The 23,508-nt window shown below is 43.8% G+C and overlaps 1 protein-coding gene across 1 annotated transcript in view; it reads right to left on the bottom strand.

The window, feature by feature from the left end:
- PLK4 (polo like kinase 4) overlaps positions 1-23,508 on the bottom strand; it is a gene marked incomplete in the record, with an annotated part of 949,915 nt that overhangs the window by 42,748 nt on the left and 883,659 nt on the right. The window contains 1 exon segment of the mRNA XM_044061753.1: positions 4,291-4,397. Within this exon segment, the coding sequence (XP_043917688.1) occupies positions 4,291-4,397 (107 nt within the window).

A 23,508-nucleotide genomic window follows, 5' to 3' on the forward strand; every position in this document is an offset into this window, starting at 1 on the left:
GATGGAGGAATGCAAAATCCCAAGCCTGAACAGCCAGCCTGCAACAAAGTAAGTTCTTGTGCCCCCTTGCTTCCTGATGTATCACATGACTGTGGTGACTGTGGTACTGTCTGTAAAAACCTTTAGAGGATCATGAGCCCAAAGGGAGTGAAGAGCCTGGAGAGCTAGAAGACCCCTTACTCCTTGATGGTGATATGCCTGCCAGTTGTTGATGGGACGAAAGACCCTGGACTTTTAGGTTGTTGGAGGAGGCTCCCTAGCCATGATCAGAAGTATCCGTGTAGAGCTCTTGAATAGGGAGACCTGGATTCTGGGAAATCTGGAGAATCCAACAGTGCAGTCAGAACTTGAGGCAAGAAAGGAACAATATATCCCACAGGATGGCAGTGCTGCAGCCAAACAGTCTTGAGATACAACTGAAATTTCCTCAAGTGAAGTTTGGGAAAGGGAACCATGGGAATGGTGAATGCCATGTAACCCAGAGATTGAAGAAATTTCTTTGCAGGAAGGACAGACTGGAAATAAGCAATCAAAGACAGGACCTTGAGAGGCGGGAGACAAGCCAACATTGGAATGGTCTGAATCCTGCAACCCAAAAACACTTGGCCCTGAGAAGGAGTCACACACTTTTTGAGACTGAGTGTGAACCCCACACTGCACAGAAGCAGCATACTGAAGTGCATATCCTGAAGGAGAAGCTATTGAGAGGGGTCTTGACTCAAAAGGTATCTGAATAACCTGAACTCTGCAGAATGCTATCACAAGGGTCAGACATTTGGTAAAGAACCTTGCAGCTGCAGAAAGACCAAAAGGCAAAGCAGAAAACCGATAATGAGAGGAAAAAAAACTGAGACATGCAAGGATTTCCTGACGAGAGGGAGAATAGGAATGTGGATGCAAGTGTCCTTCACATCCAGGGATACCAGAAAGGTCTAAGGAAGCAACAGAGGAAAAAGCATCTGAAGAGACATCCTGAAAGAAGAAACCTTGAGAAAGGTGCTGAGAAAAGTCAGGCCTAGAATTGGCCACCGCAGCGATTCCTTCCAGGGAACCAGAAACATCCTGGAATAAAAACCTGTTCCCTACTGAAACAAGGGGAGAGGTTGCATGGTTCCCTGTACCACCGGATCCTGCAGAACCAAAGAAAAACTTGGCAGCTGACAAGGAGGAGGCTGAGAAAGGCCTGAGCATGCAGGAAGAGACTGCCAAGTCATAAAATAATCATTCTGGATAATGGAAAGCACCCAATCATCTGTGGTTATCTGTTGCCAAACAGAAAAAGAAAGAGTCAACCTGTGGGACAGCAGAATTTGGTCAAGAAGAAGGAGCAGATGAATATCAAATAGAAGCAGACTTGACAGGAAAAGAAGGCTTTTGAATCTTAACACCCTGAGAAAGTGTCTGGAAAAACTCTCCTATCTAGAAGCTTTTTTTGCCCTAGAAGGCTGTTTAGGCTGCCTATGAACAAAATAATGCTTAGAAGGGTAATTTCTCTGAAACAAAGATTTGCTTCAAATCCTGCATAACTTTACCTTATCCAGAGAAGTCTTAAATAATTCAGCTGCAGCAGTGCCAAAGAGTTTCTGGATGACTAAGGAAGAATCTAATAACTTAGCCTTGATGTTCAGGCAAAGCTAGGAGGCGTAACCAAGAATACCCTCTCATAACAGATCCAGATGCAGCTTCCCTGAAGGAGGAATCCGCAGCATCATAGGTACATTTATTAGAATGAACCACCTGAGAAGTAGAGCTCAAAAGGGAGATGACAGAAGTCTTACCATTTGAACCAGATAAATCAACCAGAATGCCCCCATCCTGGGACAGAACAGCCAGGACATACCTACTCATATGGGTCTGGTGATTAACAGCCCTGACAACTAAGGTAGCAGAGGTAAATACTTTTTTTTTTTTTTTTACCATACCTGACATGGAAATTAAGGTAACAGAAAAAAAGAAAGGGAGAAATCCCAATAGGGCACTTATCTGTAGAAGGATTGGTAGTAGAACCAACTTATTGAACAGCTTGCAAACTAAATTCAAACGTAGCATTCATACTGGTGGCAAAGGCACTCATGTACATAATGTGTTTCATGCCTTGCATGTAGGGCATAGATCTGATTTGCGGTGCCCAGAAGACGTAATAGCTTTGTTATGCTGGCAGGATGTCCGGTTATCCTCGGCAGTATATCCCAGGAGTAAAGAATACTTCAACAGTGGTAAGGAAGGACATTTATCTATTGCTAAAGAGATAAATGGAGGTTCAGACTTTCTAGAAGGAATAAGGGACTGTCAGTGTCAGGGGTTGGAAATCTTTCATATAGTCATTTCGATTTATTAGACTACCCTTCGGTCTGAGGGGTTTCGGTCTTCTATTTGGAACCTCCCTGCCCTTGCTTTTTAAATATTTCCTCTCACTATTGAAAGATCCTGACCAGGTAGGACTTGCACATTCCAGATACCTGGAAAGGAGTGGAGAAGAAACGTTGAGATCATCAGCATATTCTCTTTACTTGGATTCTGAACTTTTGAAAGTGATGCTTCTAAAAAAAAAAAAAAAAAAAAAAAAACAATTCCCCCGCACTATGTAAAAGTAGAGACAGAATATCCACACTGCTAACAATGCAATGTTCAGTACCTGCAAAGGGTCTGACTACAAGAAAGAGAGCCCTGCCTTGACACTGGTGAGGAATATCCACTAATTCTAGGTCTGGCAATAGCAGTCCAGCACCAAGAGAAGATCCGAGTGTGTGGTGACTCTGCAGCCACAGGCATCTCACACTGCACTAAAGTACTTGAATTTTCAGGCTTGAGAAAGGCACAATAAAGATGATGGCAGCAATCAAGCCCTGAAATTGCAGGATGTCCCAAAGCAGGATCCTCCACAACATTCTCATTCAGGTTACCAATAACACTTACTCCCTCAGTGCATGCAGGAATGGGTGCCATTAGAGAATGTACAGCTGATGATGAGGTGATCCTCTGAGATAAAATTAGAAAGGTCATTTCCTAGTTTATGGTAACATGTCCAAAGATACTGTAGCAATGGAAGCATCCAATCCAAGGATGCTACAAAATGGGCCACCAGAAGCCAGCTGTCAAGGTAGGGAAATGCATTTAAGGTCCAGCTCCTTAGCCTGCCTCTATGTTGTAGAGGGATGGGGCCTTGAATACAACCTGCGTTTGACCAGTGGCCCTGTCATTACAGGAATGAAGAGGTGTGGCCCACTTGTCTCTCCATGGTGGTGGTGGTGAGGTGAAGGCTGTATGGACTCAAGAGTTACTTGGATAGGTGTCAGTTCAATGATGGATACCAGGGAACCCCCCCCCCCACTGTAGGGTCGGGGGGCTAAGGTTGCTTGATGGCATCTTTCTTTGTGGAGGTGTAGGAACATCCATCAGACACAAACCACTGCACATCGACCCTTGCACAGCCAAGTGTGCCTAGAGATGGCAGGGCAGCAAGTCAAGAAAAAAGTCACACCTGAAGGTCCTCCTCTCTTGACCGACACTCTCCCTTGGTGAAAATGGCAGAGGAATGAATAGATCAATTGTCTGGGGGGGTGGGGTTGATGAATGGCAGGTAGTGAGAACAAATAAGCAACAAAAAAAAAAAAAAAAAGAGGGACAGAAAAAAGTTATTTTCCCAGCAAATATCTTTTCACAAAGATCATCGTTTTGTAAAATGCTTTGGGAAAGAGGAGAGACCAAAAACACTTTACTTTTAATTAAAAGTACGTCTCAACTAGAGAAAATCAAAAGCATATCCTGTACAAACCCATGTAACAAAGTGCCATAAGCCGCCAGGCACTATAGCACAAACCCTTGGAAGTCATCACCTGTACCTGATGCACCTGAGATTCAGCAAGACAGGGAAATCTATCCCCTTTGAAATCAAGATGATGTGAAAGTAAAAGCTTACATCTTAATTTGAAAGAAGAATATCCTCTTTGACCCCCTCACAAGAAAATATCCATGCTTGTCTTTAAAGTTCTGAAGAGAAAGATTGGTCTATGAGTGGTGCCATTTCTCATGAAAGACCCAAGAGCTCCAAAATGTGGCTGCATGTGACTAAATTCTCAACTCACAGATCTATCAAGATGGCAGTGGATAATGGAGCAAATCTGGAGACTCACCACCATCACAGGCAACCCTATCTGATAGTCACGACTGTGATAATCCCAAATGTAGACCAACAAAGGACAGTACCCATAGTCTAGAATGATTCGAGTAAGCATAGACTTTTCCCCTTAAACAAGATAGACAATTGATAAGAAAAAATATTCTACTTACCTGAATGTCTGACCATGAGGAGATGTGTAAATGACAGAGGACACTCCTGCTTTAACTAACAACTGTGACCCATCATTGAACTGCACCCACACTGCTCCACTTGTCAGCTAAAAAATAAAATATACTAGTATGAATAAACATATCTGAAACCAAAATTAAGTTACTATTGAATTAGGTGTGTACACCTCTACATACATTTAAATTAAAATGTGACAAAATGCCGTTATGCATTTACTTAAACTAGGTGCATAAACACCAATAGCTCTTGTTCTGGACAGCACTGCCTAAAACTGAAATGTGTAAGGGTGAGTATGGACTAGTCAGAAACAAATATAAACTTCTAGTTCTAAAAATCTGCCTGGCTCCAGAGAAAACAAAAGGATATCAGATTACTGTAGGTCGAAGGTCTCATTTCTGCATTTGTGACTGTAGATGCCTTAAAAATAATAGGCATTTTGGTTAAATGAAATATTAACAGTGGAAAACTTAAGAATGACATCCACAGTGAAAAGCTCAACTTCTGTCACTTGGATGCAGAGAAGGGTGAACTTGCAAGTTTATAAAATGCAACAATACTTAGATCTGGAAATTCAAAAGTGAATAAACACTTCTAACTTCTCAAAGACCTGGCAAAACATTCTGAAAATTTCAGCTGGTACTTTGCTACAACTTATAACTCACTAAATGTGCCCGTTGAATATGTAACTTATTGTGCTTTTGATGCTGTGTTCTCGTGATTCATATTTTTACACAAGCAGCTGAACTAATTGTTCCACTCAAGGTGTAGATGGAGCCCATCTCTGCCAATCCCCTTATCCAAACACACCCCACAGATCCTTCCTTGTACACCTACTATACTTTCCTCAAAGTTACACAAATTTCTCTCTCCCCCCAACTTTTTCTTACTTACTCATTAGCTAACATTATCAAATTAATTCAAAAACATTTACTTTGGTGATGCCGATATTAGGTTCTCCTAATTGGGAGGGTGGCCTAATGGTTAAGCTGTTTGCCTTACAAACACAAGGTGCAGGGTTTGAGTCTCACAAGGGATAATTGGCTAGGCTTACAATGGCTCGCAAGGGCACTTAGCCTAGTACTAACCTGTGAATCCTGTGAATTCTCACTTTCTTTTATCCTTACTCTTTCTTTCTCTTAATTTATCCTCTTTTTCCTTCCCAAGCAGGAGTTTGTTTCAGGGAAAAGCTAAAGTTTGCACTTCATTTGAATCAATAGCAGATACGGATTCCACCACTTGTTGCATTTCTTATTTCAAAACTGTTCACCCCATACAAAATAAATAATCAAAAAAATAAAATAAAATAAAACTACACCGTCTCTTCCTGGCACTCACAGTGCCATTTCTTAAAGTGCCTTCCAATACACAAGACAGGTAACTCCATATGATCCAACTCATCCATACCCTTATTATTCAACACTGTAAACTATTACTTCTAGCTAACCTACATTTCTATATACAATAGCCCCCCCCAAAAAAAAAACTCTCAAAATACAACCTAACACAAAAAATGGTTTCATAATCATCCCTATCAAAAGTCTGTATGACAAGCACCAAAAAGAAAAATTGTGCCAAAGCTGGTGGATTAACACCCTACACTCTATGGCTTTTCTTCTCTCAAAGCCTCTTACATATCAAATGTCTGTACAATGCATTCTCCTGTCACTTTCATAATCCATACCTTGCTTCACTAATGTCAATCTTTCTATAAGGTAGCATTCACCTAAATCCTGGCCCACCTACCATTGTATTTCTTGACAAGGAAAGACTAAAAATGCACAAGCTATGTACTTACTAGAATATTAGATTTAGTATGCCTTTGTCTGTACACTGGAACTGATGGAAAAGTTAACAAAGGCACCTCATCTTCACTGAAACAACAAGAAGTCTGTCTACCTTGAGCTCTTCCCCTATGTCACAATACACAGCTCTCCTCTAGCCCTCTACATTGAGTAAAGCCATCATGTTGTCCAAAAAGTAGTTCAAACAACAGAAAAAAAAACAACACTACTGCGGACATGGACAATTCAGTAACCAGGCACCAACTATAGGTCTTGGTGCTCTTCTATGTTCATTAGGGTACAGTAATTTGGAGGGGGGGAGATAACTTTTGTATTTAAGTTGGTTCTGTCCTTTCACTGGATGGCACTAGGACAAGAGATCTTTGAGGCTAGAAGCCCTGAAAAAGGCTTGACACCTGGATAAAATTTCCAAATTGCAATGTTAGCAAACGTATGTAAGGCAGACCATGTGGTAGCGTCACAAATTTCACCCAAAGGCAGGTTTCAGAGGAAAGCCACTGAAGGAGCCTGACTGAGACCTACCAGAGAGTACCCTTGATTTGATAAGGAGAGATTTGTGACTAAGTCAATGCAGACACATAATTAACATAACGAAAGTTTTGTCATTTTCTGAACTTTCTCAGTTTGAAAAATGAGATAAAGTACAGTTGTGTAAGAACTTACCATAACAGTAGATGAACTAAACTGTTGCAGTGCTCAGAACTGTTGGGTTATCTCGCCAAATAACCTGGACGTCTGGGCCTGGGTACTGAAGCCAAAATCTTTCACTGAGCCATGCATTCAACATACGACCTAAGCCTGTGGGGATAAGGGTACATACATAGATGTACGAGCTTGAAAACCTCAGACTCTCTCAAAGCCAGAAGACCTGAGGACACCTGTGGGTACAAGATAGGTAAAGGTCAGCTAAGAGGGGAGAAGGCAGAGAACAACTCCTCCTTGGTCCATGAAGTGGGAAGAAATACTGCAGCAGTGATCAGTAGGACATCTATTGTTATGGTAACGTCTTAACAACTGTACTATACCTTTCCTTAGATCACAGTGGCAGCATTCCAAACTGTGGGGTGAGTCCTACAGCTTAGTGAGTGGTGATGGTGAATGCAGCAGTCACAGGACAGCTGTCAATTAATCTAGAGAAAACTGACCTGGCAAAGGAGGCTTGCTCTGTAACTAGAAAAAGCATTTACCCTGAATAATTTGGTAAAGGTATGTGCAGAGGACCAAGCCGCTACTTCTAGGATGGCTCTTGAGGAAACACCTTTGTAAAAGGCTGCAAAATTGCTCCAAGTTCAGTGTGCTTTTACTGACAAAGTTGAAGACTTACCATGGCGAGTGTAACAAAAAGAAATTGACTTAATTCAGTTAGAAATAGTTTGTTTAGAAACTGGGTCTTCCAACTTGGCTTCTTGAAAGGAAACAAAGAAGTGGGTCAGTCTTGTGGATGGGTTTGGTCTTTACAAGTAAAATCTGAGCTGCTTGTGTACATCCAGGGAATGGAGTATTCTCTGTTCGTTGTACTGAGGGTTAGGGGAAAAAGGCAGGGAGACTGATGGCCTGATTGAGGGATAACTCATTGTCCACTTTAGGCATAAATGAAGGGCTGGCCCTCGAAGACACACTGTCCTTATGAAAAATAAGGAAGGGAGGGGATGCCATCAAAGCTTAGAGCTCAGAAACTCTGCCAGCTGAATTAAGGTTTACAAACAGAATGGTTTTCCAACTGCAGAATTTGAGAGAGGCAGAAGTTGCTGGTTCAAAGGGAGGTACAGTGATATTTTCAAGGACAAATTTAAGGTCCCAAAAAGGCAGAATAGCTTTCCTAGGAGGTTTTAAATAAAGGACACATTTAAGGAACTGTTTTACCTCTAGTCTGGAAAGAAGAGGGGAAACTAGAGGCAAGCATGCAGAAATGTCTCTTAGGTGTGTCTTGATCAGGGAGTAGGCAAGACCAGCTTTAATCAGCTCACACAAATGACAGAACAGTAACAAATCCTGACTGTACAGGGTCCCTTGTTCTTTAGCTTGATAACAGATAGAAAATATTTTCCATTTGGATATATGATTTCCTAGTGGTAGGTTTCCTTACCTTCTGAATAACCTGTAGCATGTCCTCAGAAAATTTGGGTCTGAAAGGACCAGAAAGTACAGTTTTGTACCTACCATAAACGTAGATGTCCGATAGATATGCAACTGCAGTCCTGACATATGGGTTGTCCTGCCTCGGGCAGCCCTTCGGTCGGCCGGATTCCAAAGTCTGGGTCCGGTGTCAGCTGATGTCGCCTCCTTCCCGATGTCAGAGCGGCTGGGGTATAAAAGCATCAGCCGATGCCATCTTCTTCAGTGTTTCTTGCCCCAGATGCCAGGTGCCCTCCAAGGAAGGCTAAATTTAGAGAATGGATAAAAATTCCAGACATGCACAACAGTAATAAACAGATACACCATAACAGATATCCCCAGCTAATTTGAAAAAGGGGGAGTGGACCCAAAAAAGAGAATTACAGAATGGGTAGGAGGGAGGGAAAACCTGACTGCAGTTGCATATCTATCGGACATCTACATTTATGGTAGGTACAAAACTGTACTATGTCCTTCAAGAATGCAACTGCAGTCCTGACATATGGGTTGAATACCATAGCCAAGCTGGGGGTGGTAGGATCTAAGATAAGGATGGTGTAGCTAAAATGCCCTGCAGGACTGCAGAAGCAAAGCCTGCTCGGGATCTGGAATATAAAGGCAGGTTGTAATGTTTGGAAAATGTATGCACGGAGCTCCATGTAGCAGCTTCTAGAATGTCCTTTGCAGCCACCCCCTCTTAGAAAGGCTGTGGAGGTGGCTGTAGCTCTGGTAGAGTGTGGCCTGATATTGGCTGGTACACCTTTTCCATGGAAAGAGTAGCAGAATCTGATGCAGTTTCCAATCCATTTTGAAATTGTTTGTTTGGAAATTGCCTTTCCTTGTACTCCAGCAGCGTAAGCTACAAATAGTTGGTCAGACTTTCTGTTGGCCTTTGTTCTGTCCAAGTAGTAGCGCAATTGCATGTGTATGTCCAAAGTGTGCAGAAGCTTTTCTCCTTTATTTTGAGGATTGGGAAAGAAAGTAGGCAGGTGAATTGCTTGATTTAGAGAAACCTTGGATATCACTTTTGGCATGAATGAAGGATTGGTTCTTAAAGAGACTCTGTCCTGATGGAAAATGAGAAATGGAGGTACTGCCATGAGGGCCTGTATCTCGAGACTCTTCTTGCTGAAGTAATTGCCAACAGGAAAACTGTTTTCCAGGAGAGAAATTGCAATTCTGAAGATGCTGCTGGCTCAAAAGGAGGAAGAGTTAATTTTTCCAAGGCGAAGTTGAGGTCCCATGCAGGCACTGGTGGTTTTCTTGGAGGTTTAATATTCTTTATCCCTCTTAGAAACTGTCTTAGCAAAGGATGTGAAAACACAGGTGGATCACAGTTGTATTTTGCTGAAATTGCTGAAGCGTGTATTTTTATGGAAGAATATGAAAGGCCATTGTGAAGCATTTCTGCCAAGTATTCTAGTATCTGTGGGATGCTCATTACTGATGCATCCTGACCCTTGTTGGCATTCCAGATGTTGAATCTCTTCCATTTGGCTGAATCGTTTTCTGGTGGAAAGCCTGCGTGCTTCCAGTAAGATCTCTTGAACTTTTTGGAGAGAGAGATATGGGGAGAAGTCATGGAACCCTCCAAGCTGTCAGTTGCAATGTTTGCAGGTTGGGATGAACAGTCCTGTAATTGTGCTGAGTTATAAGCAGAGGCCATTGAGGCAGGAGCCACGGCTTGGTGCGAGTTATGCTCCTTAGTAATGGATACCAGTGCTGTCTTGGCCAGTCTGGAGCTATCAAAATGCCTTCGGTTGTTCTGCTTTGATCTTCAGTAACACCTTGGTCATTAATGGTAGAGGTGGAAATGCATAGATTGTTAGAGAATTCCAGCTGAAGGAGAGAGCATCCATTCTCCAGGCTTGAGGATGGTGTGTCCTTGAGCAGAACTTCTTCAGATGATGATTGAGGTGTGAGGCAAAGAGATCTATGTCCGGCCTTCCCCATGCATGAGTTATTTGTGAAAAAATGTCTGGATGCAACATCCATTCGTGCGGGTCCATAATGTTTCTGCTTAGACTGTCCGCCAGAACATTGTCTTTGCCTGGGACAAACTGGGATTGCAACTGTATGTTCAGTTTCAGGGACTTTTCCCAAAGAGTCACTGTTAGTCTGCAGAGGGGGTAAGAATGGGTGCCTCCCTGTTTGTTTATGTACCACATGACATTGGTGTTGTCTGTCTTTATTAGCAGATGACCTTGCTGAAGAAATTTTCCGAAGGCCTCGATTGCATGAATCACTGCCAACATCTCTTTTTGATTGATGTGCAGATGCAATTCTCGGGGTGCCCATTGCCCTTGAATGCATCTGCCCTCCATGTCGCCCCCATCCATGATCTGAGGCGTCTGTTGTAATGGTTTGGCTTGCTTGAGGTTTGTTGAAAGACATGCCTTTGTTTAGCTGGCTTGCTTGTGCCCACCACAAAAATTCCTTTTGTAGACATGGAATGAGTGGAATAATTGCTTCTAAGTTGGCTGTGTTGAGACCATAAACTTTTAGGTACCATTGTAGTTTTCTCATGTGTAGTCTTGCCAGTGGAATCAGAAGAATGCAAGATGCCATGAAACCCAGGGCCTGCAGGATTTTCCTTGCAGTCATCTGGGTGTGCTTTGCTAGGCTTTTGAAGTAATCTGGTAATTGTTCTTGTTTTTCTTCTGTGAGGAAAGCCATTTGTGAGTTTGTGTCCAGTTTGGCTCCTAGAAAAATTATTTGTTGGGATGGCAGTAGTCTTGATTTTTGAATGTTGACTGTGTATCCCAAAGCCTGTAGTAAGTGAATGACATAGTCCAAGTTTCTTATCAAGGCTTGCTTGCTGTCCGCTTGTATAAGGCAGTCGTCCAGGTAAGGGTATATTTGTATCCCCTGAAGTCTGCAATGTGCAATTACTGATGCCAGGCATTTCGTGAATACTCTGGGCAGTAGATAAGCCAAAGGCAATGCTGAGAATTGATAATGCTCTGACCCTGCAAGAAATCTGAGGTATCTTCTGCAGCTGTGTCTGATTGGGACATGCAGGTATGCCTCCTTGAGGTCCAGAGTAACCAGCCAAGACCCCTTGCCCAGCATGGGAAGAAGTTGCTGTAACGTCAGCATTTTGAATTTTGGCACAATGAGAAAAGTGTTTAGAGCGGACAAGTCCAGTATAGGTCTCCATTGCTTTTCTTTTCTTGGAACAAGGAACAGGTCTTGAGTAGAATCCCTGGCCTTGTTCCTGAGGAGGAACCTTTTCTATTGCTTTGATTTGTAGCAGCTTTGAAACTTGTATGAGTGCCTCTGCCCTTTGATTTTGAGGCAGGTTTGGCATGCCTTGTCTTGTTGGTAAGGTATGGAAGTGGAACCTGTAACCTTTGTCTATTATGTCCAAAATCCATTTGTCCTTTGTAAAAACGTGCCAATTTTCTGAAAATAAAGATAATTTTCCGCCTAAAGGTGCTTCTCTTTGAGCCTTGGTCGGCGGTGTCAAAGTCAAGTCATTGTGATTGTCCCTGTGGAGCAGTAGAAGTCCCTGTGCCACTTCTCTGATTAGTTGGTTGCCATTGGCGGCCCCTGTAGGAGCCTCGGTATTGCCCTCTACCTCGAGTACGCCTGTTTTTTCCCCTTTGGAACTTGTCAGTGTCTGGAAAGGACCAATTCTTCGAAGGCCAATTCCTACTGAACCTTGGTGGCTGAACCTGGAGGAAATCTTTGACTGTTTGTACTGATTTAGCCTTTTCCTCAATTGATTTCAACACACCCTGTGCATTAGCACCAAATAGCTTGTCTTTTTCCAGAGGTGCATCTAGAAGCTTTACTTTAACATGATCTGGCAATGTCTGTTCTTTCAACCAAGCATGTCTATGTATGACGGCCCCTGTCATAGCTGCCCTACATAAAGCTTCCAATGCATCATAATCACACTGAAAAAATTACTGCTAACCTGCTGAGTATTATGAACCAAATCCTGCAAGGCCTTTCTATCTAAAGGCTCAGGAGAGGCTAACTTTTTCTGCAAATCATCCATCAAGAAATCCTGATACTGAAACATATGAAAAAGACAGTTAAGTGCCCTCATGGCAAGGGTGGATGAGGTATAAACTTTTTTACCCCACCTCTCCAGGGACCTAGATTCCCTGTCTGCGGGCAAAGGATTTTTGGCCGTGGAAGTGGCCACTCCTTTGGGCCCCTGAGAAATAGTTTCTAGATCAACAGAGTGGGCCTTAAAGAGATGTTTATGAGTTTCAGGAACCCTGTAATATCTGTCTGGCTTGACAGGAGCAAGAGGGAGAGAATAAGGAGAAGTACTGGAGTCTGAGAACACATCATCCATTACATCTAACACTGGGGGTATAGCTAAAGGCCTGTGCTGGGGTAACTTAAGGAAAGTCCGAAGCCTTTTCCTGGAGTCGGAGAAATCCTGGCCCTGCCACTGAAAATGCTCTCTCATAGAGTGGAGAATTTCCCCGAAAGAAATATCCTCAGGAGGAGAGGCAGAGGGAATGGATTCATCAGCATCAGAATCCTCGTAGGCCGGGAAGGATTCTTCCTGGGAATCTGAATGGCCTGACTCACCAGAGGCTTCATCTGAGGAAAGGGTATCTGCCTGCTCAACCCTAGGCCTTTTGTCTGAAGGCAGCTGAGAACCTCTGTCTGGATGAACCTGAGAGCCCCTGATTAAAGAAATTAGATCTGCAGCTAAAGTCATGATCTGTTTAACAGAAGTGGGACCCTGTGAAAAAGATTTAGGAGGGTGAGACTTAGCCTGGCTGGCAGCCTTAGCATGTGTGTAGGCCTTGATGGACATAGACACAAGAGGCCTAGCTGCCCCACGTGCTGGAGTAACTTTGTCCACCGGTATGGTGTCAGGCAAATCTTGGGCTTCGGTTTCAGGAGGAAAATCAACAACCGGCACCGGGGTAGCCTCCGGGACCGAAGTGTGCGGTAAAGCGGTGTCGTCGGCCTGGAGCGGTTGAATTACCGCCTCCGAAGAGACCGATGCACTCGCGGTAGGCTTTAACATGGTGTCGGTGGAAGTCGCGGGCCGCGAATGTCGATCCCGGTCCTTCCGTTTTTTGGAAATATGTGCTGTCGGAAGTTCCGACGGCATGATATAGGAGTAATTTTCCCCAAAAAAGTCTTCAGCAAATTCTGCCCGGCGCCTAAGTGTGCGCTTATTGAAGCAAGCACAGGCCGAGACGTCGTGGTCTGGGCCGAGGCAGGGAAGGCAGTAAGAATGGAAGTCCTTATGAGGTATTTGTTTACCACAAGACAAGCAATTATTAACTTTTGCAGTTTTATCTGACATCGGCTGAGGCAAGAAAAGGTTCCCCAACGGGGTACTTAGCTTTTTGATGACTTTGGATCTGAAAACACAGGAGCTGGCCGACCGGCACTTGCGAACTGCTTCTGCTTCGGGCATCGCGCGGCAAGAAAGACTGAAGAAGATGGCGTCGGCTGATGCTTTTATACCCCAGCCGCTCTGACGTCGGGGAGGAGGCGACATCAGCCGACGCCGGACCCAGACTTTGGAATCCGGCCGACCGAAGGGCTGCCTGAGGCAGGACAACCCATATGTCAGGACTGCAGTTGCATTCTTGAAGGACATCCCTATCATCTATAATGGCAGATGGAGAGATGATAGACTGGAGTGTAGTAGTGAGCCCTTGGGTTGTGTGAGCAAGTCCACTCTGTGTGGTAGCTTGTGGTGATGACCCCTGGCTAGGTGGTAGAGAAGGAAGAACCAATGCTGCCTTGGCTAAAAAGGAGTCACCAGTAAGAATTTTAGATTGCCTCTCTGGATCTTTAGCACATTTGGGAGTAGTGACAGAGGAAGAAAAGAAGAAAGTAGCCTCCGTTTTCAAGGAAAGGACATGACATCCATCCTCCATGCCTGACAGCAAGGAGTCCTGAAGCAAACGTGCTGTATTTCACTGTTGTGAATGGAAGCAAATAAGTCTATCTGAGGAATACCCCATTTGTGGACTATGTCTAGGAAAACCTCTCTGTTCAGCATCCCTTGAGCTACTCAGAAAGTCAGCCAGGATGTTGACCTGTGAAGGAATGTAAACTGCTTGGAGGGACAGGTTTGTTTTTATGGTTGACTCCTATGCTATAAGAGCCAATTTGCATAGTTGATAAGACATTGTACCCCCCTTGCTCATTTATGTACCATGTGACCGTAGTGCTGTGTGTGAAAATTCTGAAGGGCCTGAGGCTCAGGTGTGAGAAAAGATCTGTAGGGCCTGAATTACAGCTCACATCTCTTTCGGGATGATGTGTCCTGTCCTCCTCTGAGTTGTTGGATATTGGCCCTTGACTCAGTCAGGCTACTTCTGAAGCATGTGTATGCAGCTCTTGGGGGAGTTATCTGCAACTTGAGTGTCAGGCCTGGGTTGTGTTTAACCTGTGATATCCACCATTTAAATTATTTGTTTAGAAAGATGAAAAGTGAGATATGGGTGTCTACAGGATGAGGGGGTTCTGATTCCAAGATGGCCGCTGACTAGGAAACACTGTCTTCTGTGTCCTCTTACTACTGCCAGTTAATCTACTAAAATCATCTGCTGCTGCTGCATCAAAAATTGAAAGAAAGGATTTCCTAAAAATAAGCTAACCAAAATCTACTTATTTGTTGAGAAATTTTCTTCCTTTCTCTTGGATCTAGGACACTGAAAAGCTCTCCTACCTTTTTTTTTCCAGCAGTGGTGTAGCAGTGCCTGCAGCCACATGTGCTTAGGTCAGACAGCACTACAAGGGCTCTACAAGAACACAAATAAATAAGCAAAAAACAAAACTTCAATCAAGATGGAGCAAATGGAAGCGCAATCCTCAAAAACTAGACTGTCACTAGTTATGTCTCCAGAGAAAGAAACAACCACCAAAAGACAAAAAACAACTAGATCTCAGCCTGATGCTCCAAAAAGTACAGTTTTGTACCTACCATAAATGTAGATGTCCGAGAGGTATGCATCTGCAGTCCTAACAAATGGGTTGTCCTGCCTCAGGCAGCCCTTCGGTCGGCCGGATTCCAAAGTCTGGGTCTGGCCTCGGCTGATGTCGCACTTCACCCGACGTCATAGCTGCTGTGAATTGGGTATAAAGGCATCAGCCGACGCCATTTTCCTCAGTGTTTCTTGCCCCAGATGCCAGGTGCCCTCTAGGAAGGCTAAATTTGGATAAATGTAAATGATTCCAAACAGTAGAGAACAAACAAAATAAACATGTATATACATATATACAAACAAATACACCATAATAGATTCCCCCAGCTAGCTACAAGATGGGCAAATACCCTAGGAGTACCACAGAGGGGAAGGAGGGTGGGTAATCCTGACTGCAGATGCATACCTCTCGGACATCTACATTTATGGTAGGTACAAAACTGTACTATGTCCCTTCAAGGATGCATCTGCAGTCCTAACAAATGGGTAGATTACCATAGCCAAACTGGGGGAGGAGGCACTAAGATGATTATGGTGCAGTTAAGATCCCTTGCAAAACAGCAGTTGCAAAACCTGCTCGGGATCTGGAGTATAAAGGTAGATTATAATGCTTGGCAAATGTATGCACGGAGCTCCAAGTAGCAGCTTCTAAAATATCTTTGGTAGCCACTCCTCGTAAGAAAGCTGTAGTAGTGGCTGTAGCCCTTGTGGAGTGAGGTCGGATGTCTTTTGGAGTTGTCTTTCCATGAAAAGAGTAACAAAATCTAATGCAATTTCCTATCCATTTTGAGATTGTCTGTTTTGAAATTGCTTTTCCTTCCATTCCTGTTGCATACGCTACCAGAAGCTGGTCAGTTTTTCTATTGTTCTTGGTTCTGTCCAGATAGTAGCGCAATTGCCTGTGCACATCCAAGGTATGTAGTAGTCTTTCCCCCTGTTCTGTGGGTTGGGGAAGAATGTTGGTAGGTGGATTGCTTGGTTCAATGATACCCTGGAGACCACTTTTGGCATAAAAGTAGGGTTAGTTCTCAAGGACACTCTATCCTGATGGAAGATAAGGAAGGGCTGTACTGCCATTAATGCCTGTAATTCAGAAACCCTTCTTGCTGAAGTGATTGCAAGCAGGAAAGCAGTTTTCCAAGATAAGAACTGTAATTCTGCTGTTGCTGCTGGTTCGAAAGGGGGAAGTGTTAACTTTTCCAGCACAAAGTTAAGGTCCCATGTAGGCAAAGGTGGCTTCCTTGAAGGCTTTACATTTTTAATTCCTCTCAGGAACTGCCTGAGTAGAGGATGAGAGAAGACTGGAGGATCCATGTTGTATTCTGCTGAGATTGCTGATGCATGAATCTTAATGGAGGAGTAAGACAGGCCATTGTGGAAAAGTTCTGCTAAATATTCCAGGATGTTAGCTATGTTTGCTAATGATACATTTTCTCCTTTTGTTGCACTCCAAATGAGGTATCTTTTCCATTTGGCTGAATAAGTCTTCCTTGTGGAGGGCCTGCGAGCCTCCAGGATAATGTCTTTAACCCTCTAAGATAAATCTGGGTTATTTTGTTTTATGTAATATTCCAAGCAGCTAGTTGCAGTGTTTTCAAGTTTGGATGTAGGATCTTGAAGTTGCTCTGTGTTAGCAGTAAAGGAACTAGAGGTAGAGGCCATGCGTGTGTCCGAGACATACTCCTCAGTAGCGGGTACCAATGCTGCCTCGGCCAGTCTGGAGCTATCAGGATGATCTTTGGGTGATCTTCTTTGATCTTCAGTAGCACTTTGTGCATCAAAGGAAGAGGTGGGAATGCATATGCTGTCAGGTTTTCCCAACTGAAGGAGAGGGAGTCCACCTTCCAAGCAAGTGGGTGGTATGTCCTTGTGCAGAATTTCCTCAATTGGTGGTTGTGAGGGATGCGAACAGGTCTATTTCTGGTAGTCCCCATTTCTTTGTAATGGATTTGAAGATGTCTGGATGCAGCATCCATTCGTGGGCATCCGTGGTAGTTCTGCTTAAGGTGTCTGCTAGTATATTTTCTTTTCCTGGCACAAATATGGCCTGGAGCTGAATGTTGAGGTTCAGGGCCACATTCCACAGGTCCATTGCCATCCGGCATAGAGGATATGAGTGTGTGCCTCCTTGTTTGTTGATATACCACATGACTGTGGTGTTGTCCGTCCTTATCAGCAAATTACCCTGTTGAAGAAACGGTCTGAATGTCTGAATTGCCTGTTTCACTGCCAGCATCTCTTTTTGATTTATGTGTAGGTTCAGCTGGTCTTGTGTCCATAGGCCTTGTATACACTTGTCCACCATGTGTGCCCCCCAACCGAGGTCTGAGGCGTCCGTGGTGATAGTCTGGCTTGGGTGAGGCTTGTGGAAAGGCAGTCCTCTGTTCAACTGACAGGCCTGAGCCCACCACAGGAATTCTTACTTCAGGCATGGAATTATTGGAATCTGGGCTTCTAGACTGTGCTTGTGTTGAGACCATAAATTCCTTAGGTACCATTGCAACTTCCTCATATGCAGTCTGGCATGTGGAATCAATATTATACAGGATGCCATGTAACCCAGGGCTTGCAGGACTTTCCTTGCTGTAAGCTGGTTCTGTGTTGTTAATGCCATGAAATAGAGTGGTAGTTGCTTTTGCTTTTCTGCTGTGAGAAATGCCATCTGATTTGAAGTGTCCAGTTCTGCACCCAAGAATGTTATCCTTTGGGATGGTACCAGCCTTGACTTTTTCATGTTGACTGTGTATCCCAGGGCTTGCAGTAGTTGTATAACCTTTTCCAAATCTTTTGTTAATTTGGTCTTGTTGTCCACTTGTATTAGGCAGTCGTCCAGGTATGGATAAATCTGAATTCCCTGAAGCCTGCAATGAGCAATTACTGATGCCAGGCATTTCGTGAATACTCTGGGCGCAGTAGATAAGCCAAAGGGCAATGCTGAGAATTGATAATGCTCTGATCCTGCAAGAAATCTGAGGTATCTTCTGCAATCTGGTCGTATAGGGACGTGCAGGTATGCCTCCTTGAGATCTAGAGTCACCAGCCAAGACTCCTTGCCCAGCATGGGAAGAAGTTGCTGTAGGGTCAGTATTTTGAATTTTGGAACAATGAGATATGTGTTCAGAGCGGACAGGTCGAGAATAGGTCTCCATTGGTTTTCTTTCCTTGGTACCAGGAAAAGTCTGGAGTAAAATCCTTGTCCTTGTTCCATAGACTATAGCTCTCATCCTTAGTAAGTGGTTGATTTGTCCTAGAGTTTGTTTTTGGTTTGGTGGTAGGTTTGGCATTCCTCTCTTTTTGGTAGAGTGTGGAAGTGAAACCTGTAGCCTTTGTCTATTGTCTGTAAAATCCATTTGTCTCCTGTAATATAATGCCAGTTTACGGAAAATAAGGCTAGCTTTCCGCCTAAGGGTGCTTCCAGTTGTTCCCTGGTAGGCGGTATCAGAGTCAAGTCATTGTGCCTGTCCTGTGGAAGTGGTAGTAGCTGGATCTGTGGCCGTACTTCTCTGGTTGTTAGGCTGCCACTGACGTCCCCTGTAGGCACCTCTGGATTGGCCTCTGCCTCTTGGGCCTATTTCTGCCCCTCTGTGCTCTGGAGGTGTCTGGAAAGGACCAATTCTTCGAAGGCCAATTTCTACTAAACCTCGGAGGCTGGACCTGTAAGAAATCCTTGACTGTTTGGACAGATTTTGCTTTTCTTCCACCTTCTTTAGCACTTGCTGTGCAGGGAGCCAAACAAACTTTGTTTCTCCATGGGAGCATCTAGGAGCTTTGACTTTACATGGTCTGGTAAGGATTGCTCTTTTAACCATGCATGCCTTCTGATCACTGTACCAGTCATAGCTGATCTAAAGGAAGCCTCCAGTGCATCATAGCCGCATTTTAAGGAATGATTACTGACCTGCTGAGTGTTATGTACCAAATCCTGAAGGGACCTACGGTCTATAGGTTCAGGAGAGGACAGTTTTTTATTTAGCTGGTCTAACAAAATTCCTGATACTGAATCATGTGGAATTGACAGTTTAAGGCCCTAGCTGAAAGAGTAGCAGAAGTATAAACTTTTTTACCCCATCTCTCTAATGCCCTAGATTCTCTTTCAGAGGGGAGGGGGTTTTTGGCAGAGGCAGCTGCTACAGCTTTGGGGCCCTGTGAAATAGTTTCAGGATCTGCAATAGGAGCCTTATACAAGTGAAAGTGTGTGTCCGGGACCCTGTAATATCTGTCGGGCTTAGCAGGGGCCAGGGGTAGAGAGTCAGGGGCAGTACAAGCATCATTAAATGCATCATCCACAACTGTTAGTACTGGAGGAATGGCTAAAGGCCTGTGCTGTGGTAAATGTAAAAGGTCCTTAGCCTTTTCCTTGAATCTGAAAAGTCCTGGCCCTGCCATTGAAATTGCTCTCTCATAGCATGCAGGGTTTTCCCAAAAGAAAATTCCTCAGGAGGAGAGGCAGAAGGGATGGAGTCTTCTGCATCAGAGTCCTCATATGGAGAATAAGGGCCTTCTGGAGGATTTGAGTTTTCTGAATCATCCGAGGAATAATCAGTTGAAACTGGCTCAGGGGGCTCTGCTCTAGGCCTCTTCTCTGGAGGGGGTTGAGAGGCCCTGTCAGGGTGAGGTTGGGATCCCCTGATCAAGGAAATGAGATCCTCAGCCAGGCTGAGCATTTTGGAACTAGAGGTAGGCCTGTGTGAGGGGATTTTAGCAGGATAGGCCTTAGAAGTTTTAGCTGCTTTAGCCCTGGAAAAAGCCTTGATAGACATAGATGCAGGGGGCCTAGCAGCTCCACGTGCAGGAGTAGATATGTCTAAAGGAATAGTATCTGATAAATCCTGGGAACCTGCAACAGCAGGGGAAATTTCAGTAGCAGATTCAGCCATGCTGTGTGAGGCCTCGGCTATAGGAGGTATGCTTTCGGCCGAAGGAAGAACCGTGGACTCGGTTTCAGCCGAAACCGAGACACTCGCGGTTGGCTTAACCGTGGTTTCGGCCGAAACCGCGGACCGCGAGTGTCGGTCCTTTTCCTTACGCTTTTTAGCTAATTGTGAAGTCGGAGTATCTGACGGCATTTTGTAAGCAAAAGCGGAGTCGAAAAACTCCTCTGCAAACTCCGACCAACGTCTAAGTGTCCGTCGGTTGAAGGAAGCACAGGCTAGACAAGCTGCTACGTCGTGGTCTGGGCCTAAGCAAGGAAGGCAGTAAGAGTGGAAATCCTTATGAGGTATTTGTTTCCCACAAGTTAAACAGTTATTTACTTTTTCTGACATCGGCTGAGGCAAGAAAGAGTCCCCAACGGGGTACTTAGCTTTTTAGAAGTCTTCGGTAGTAGTAATCTCTGGATCTGACCGACCGGCACTTGCGAACAGCTTCTGCTTCGGGCACCAAGGCAAAAAGACTGAGGAAAATGGCGTCGGCTGATGCCTTTATACCCAATTCATAGCAGCTATGACGTCGGGTGAAGTGCGACATCAGCCGAGGCCAGACCCAGACTTTGGAATCCGGCCGACCAAAGGGCTGCCTGAGGCAGGACAACCCATTTGTTAGGACTGCAGATGCATCCTTGAAGGACATCAGCCACAGTCACAGAAAAGCAAAACTGAGCATCCCCTCATAATGGAAGAACTGAAAGCAGCTCTTACCCCACTTCAGTCTGAAATTCAAACATTTTCCTCAAAGCTAACCTTGTTTGGTAACAATTTGGAACAAATCATTTCAAGGTTGGACCAGAACGAAGCAAGAACTATGGACAATGAAATTAAAATACAGGAACTTCAAAAAAAAAAACACTTCTGCCAATGAATCCTCTATAAAGGTCATGCAGCAAAAAATAATTGATCTGGAGGCTAGAGCAAGGCGTAATAATGTGCTGATTAGAGGTATACCTCAGAAGTTTGAACAACCACAACTACTAAATATTGCAGAGGAAATATTTGGTCTCTTCCTGGAAAACAAAGACCTTGCTCAAACCTTTACAATTGAGAGAATACATAGAGCTCTGAGAAAAGCACAAGTCCCAGACACACCCAGGCAAATCTACATTAGACTACTAAATGCCTCACATGCCCAATCACTCTTGAAAGATGCAAAAAACAAGAAATCCATTATATGGAGGGGATCAAAAATCACAATTGCCCAGGACCTGCCACTTCCTATAAAACAATCCAAACACTATCGCCTTTTTGCAAGTTTCTGATAAATAAAAACATAAAATTCCAGATGAAATATCCAGCTACTCTCTCCTTTCAGCACAGAAACGTCACATAATCAAAGACCTTCAAGAAGAGAAATCCACGTTTCACAAAGTATTTGGTGAAATTCCAGCAATCCCCAGCTAAGCATAAAGCAAGAAAGATTACACATCCAACCATCCGAGCATCAAACTAAATAAACAAACTGACCCTAATAAAAATAAATGATCTTGCATACCTACAAGCCTCCTGCTGATGCCCTGCAAATGAACTGATGAAAAAGCAGACCCAAAACAACCTTCTTAACTCGGCGATCTGACTGAGGTATCTCTTCAACTTTTGCCTTTCTAGTTTTCTTGCTAAAAAGCACCTCTCCATCTCAACCTTCGATCAGTAGGCCAAGAAACCGTTTATCATGTTGTCACAGTGACGTATGACCTACAAGTGTAACCTGATAATATTTCCTACAGGAAACCACTTGTTCTACTGTGGTACCATCTCAATATATGTTATGTGCGCACAGCCATCACAGCAAGGCTCCGACCTCCTATCTAAACACTCCGTGCAGGGAAAAACTGAGAACATATGGCTTAAAGGAAGGAAAATGTGTCCTTAGGATCCTCACAATGCTGCATCTGTGCATCGGACAAGAGAGAGAGAAGCCAAATTTGTCCTTCTGGTAACCAGTTAGTTTTTACAGCCTTTACTTTTTCTTTATGTTTTACTGTCAGAGTCAAGCTCTTATGCTAAAAACCCCTTAGCTTGGCCCAGCTTGGGACGGAGCAGCGTGGATGAACATCCTTATTTTAAATGCCTTGACTGCTGATGATATCGGCTACTGTCAGCGTCTTACCACGGAAGAAAGAAGCAATAGTTTTGGAACAGACACCTTGTTGAAAGTTGTTGAAAACCTAATTGTCATGCTAACTGCTATTTGAAAGAATCTGTTGAATCTAAGATTATTGTAACCTGATGGCAGTGTTTGTTCATTGTAAATGTTTTTATCTTGCCAGGATTCAATTAGTATGAGAAGCTCTAGAGGGAAATCCAGTATGAAATGATCCTAAAGTTACCGTCTGGGCCACTGATGCTGTGGTGAAATACATTGAATGTAAGGGGAGTGGAATAATGGCTGGAAGTCTTACGATTAGGATTAGTTTAATTTGTTCTGGATGCCTGATCTGAATTAGAATGAGTATCTCTACTAAGTAGTGCTTGTAAGTTCATCGGACAGATCCATGGGTTTTAATATATGGTTTGGAAGACTACGGTACTTACTAGTTCTGATGGGAAAGCAGAGTGGTTCCTATACAAAAGTTAGATCAAAGAACAATAGAAGGATGCTAGTGCATGGCAAAGTAAGTGCAATAGTAGTGTGCTTCTGCAGCTCCTGTTAGAATGGACAGAACACATTAACACTGCTTCTGCCAAAATTACATTTGACAGGACTGTCAGGCTGGCATATTTAGTCACAAAAGCACATATCCTTATGCCAACCCGCAGAACTGCATTGTATTTTTGACCTGACGCTAATAATAGGTAACAAGGAGTACACTTGTAGAACTCTCACTGTTTGAACAAGGTTTATAATGGAGCAGAGCAGACCATGTGGTATACACATGGGGCTCTACTCTAGCCAAGTACAGACAGGCTGACTTTTCTTAAAATCAGCATAAATAATGCAGGCTAAGGACCTATGTTATTGCCTCGATATCCAGGGTAATCTAGGGAAATATCAGCTACCCTATATCTTCCCTAGCTGTCATATAACCTCTAAACAACTGCATTGTCTTTAGCCATATCAAAAAAAAAAAAGAATGATTTTCTCATGCAGCTATAGGCAGGTTTTGGAGGTAGCCTATATCAGCTCTATGATGTAGGACGTGCTGCGCCTGGGTACTCCCCAGTAACTTGGATGCAGTTAACATACTAGGGGTTGTAGGATCCAGATGTGGAGGAAAGTGAGTGACCATCTAGGGTCAGCCCAATAACTGCATGTATACACAACAAGCTGAACAGCTGATGTGAGCTGTCTGAAATCTTCAGACAGGAAGTAATGGATGGGCTAGCATTCTAACTAAGACAAAATGGGGTAAGAATGTTGTATCACCCCCAGGGGACAATAATACAGGAGTCCACTTGGTATGACTGTTTGTACTGTTATATAATTCTGT

The sequence above is a fragment of the Protopterus annectens genome, chromosome 2.part0 (genome assembly GCF_019279795.1).
Source record: "Protopterus annectens isolate FY-2018-M chromosome 2.part0, PAN1.0, whole genome shotgun sequence".
NCBI lineage: Eukaryota > Metazoa > Chordata > Ceratodontiformes > Protopteridae > Protopterus > Protopterus annectens.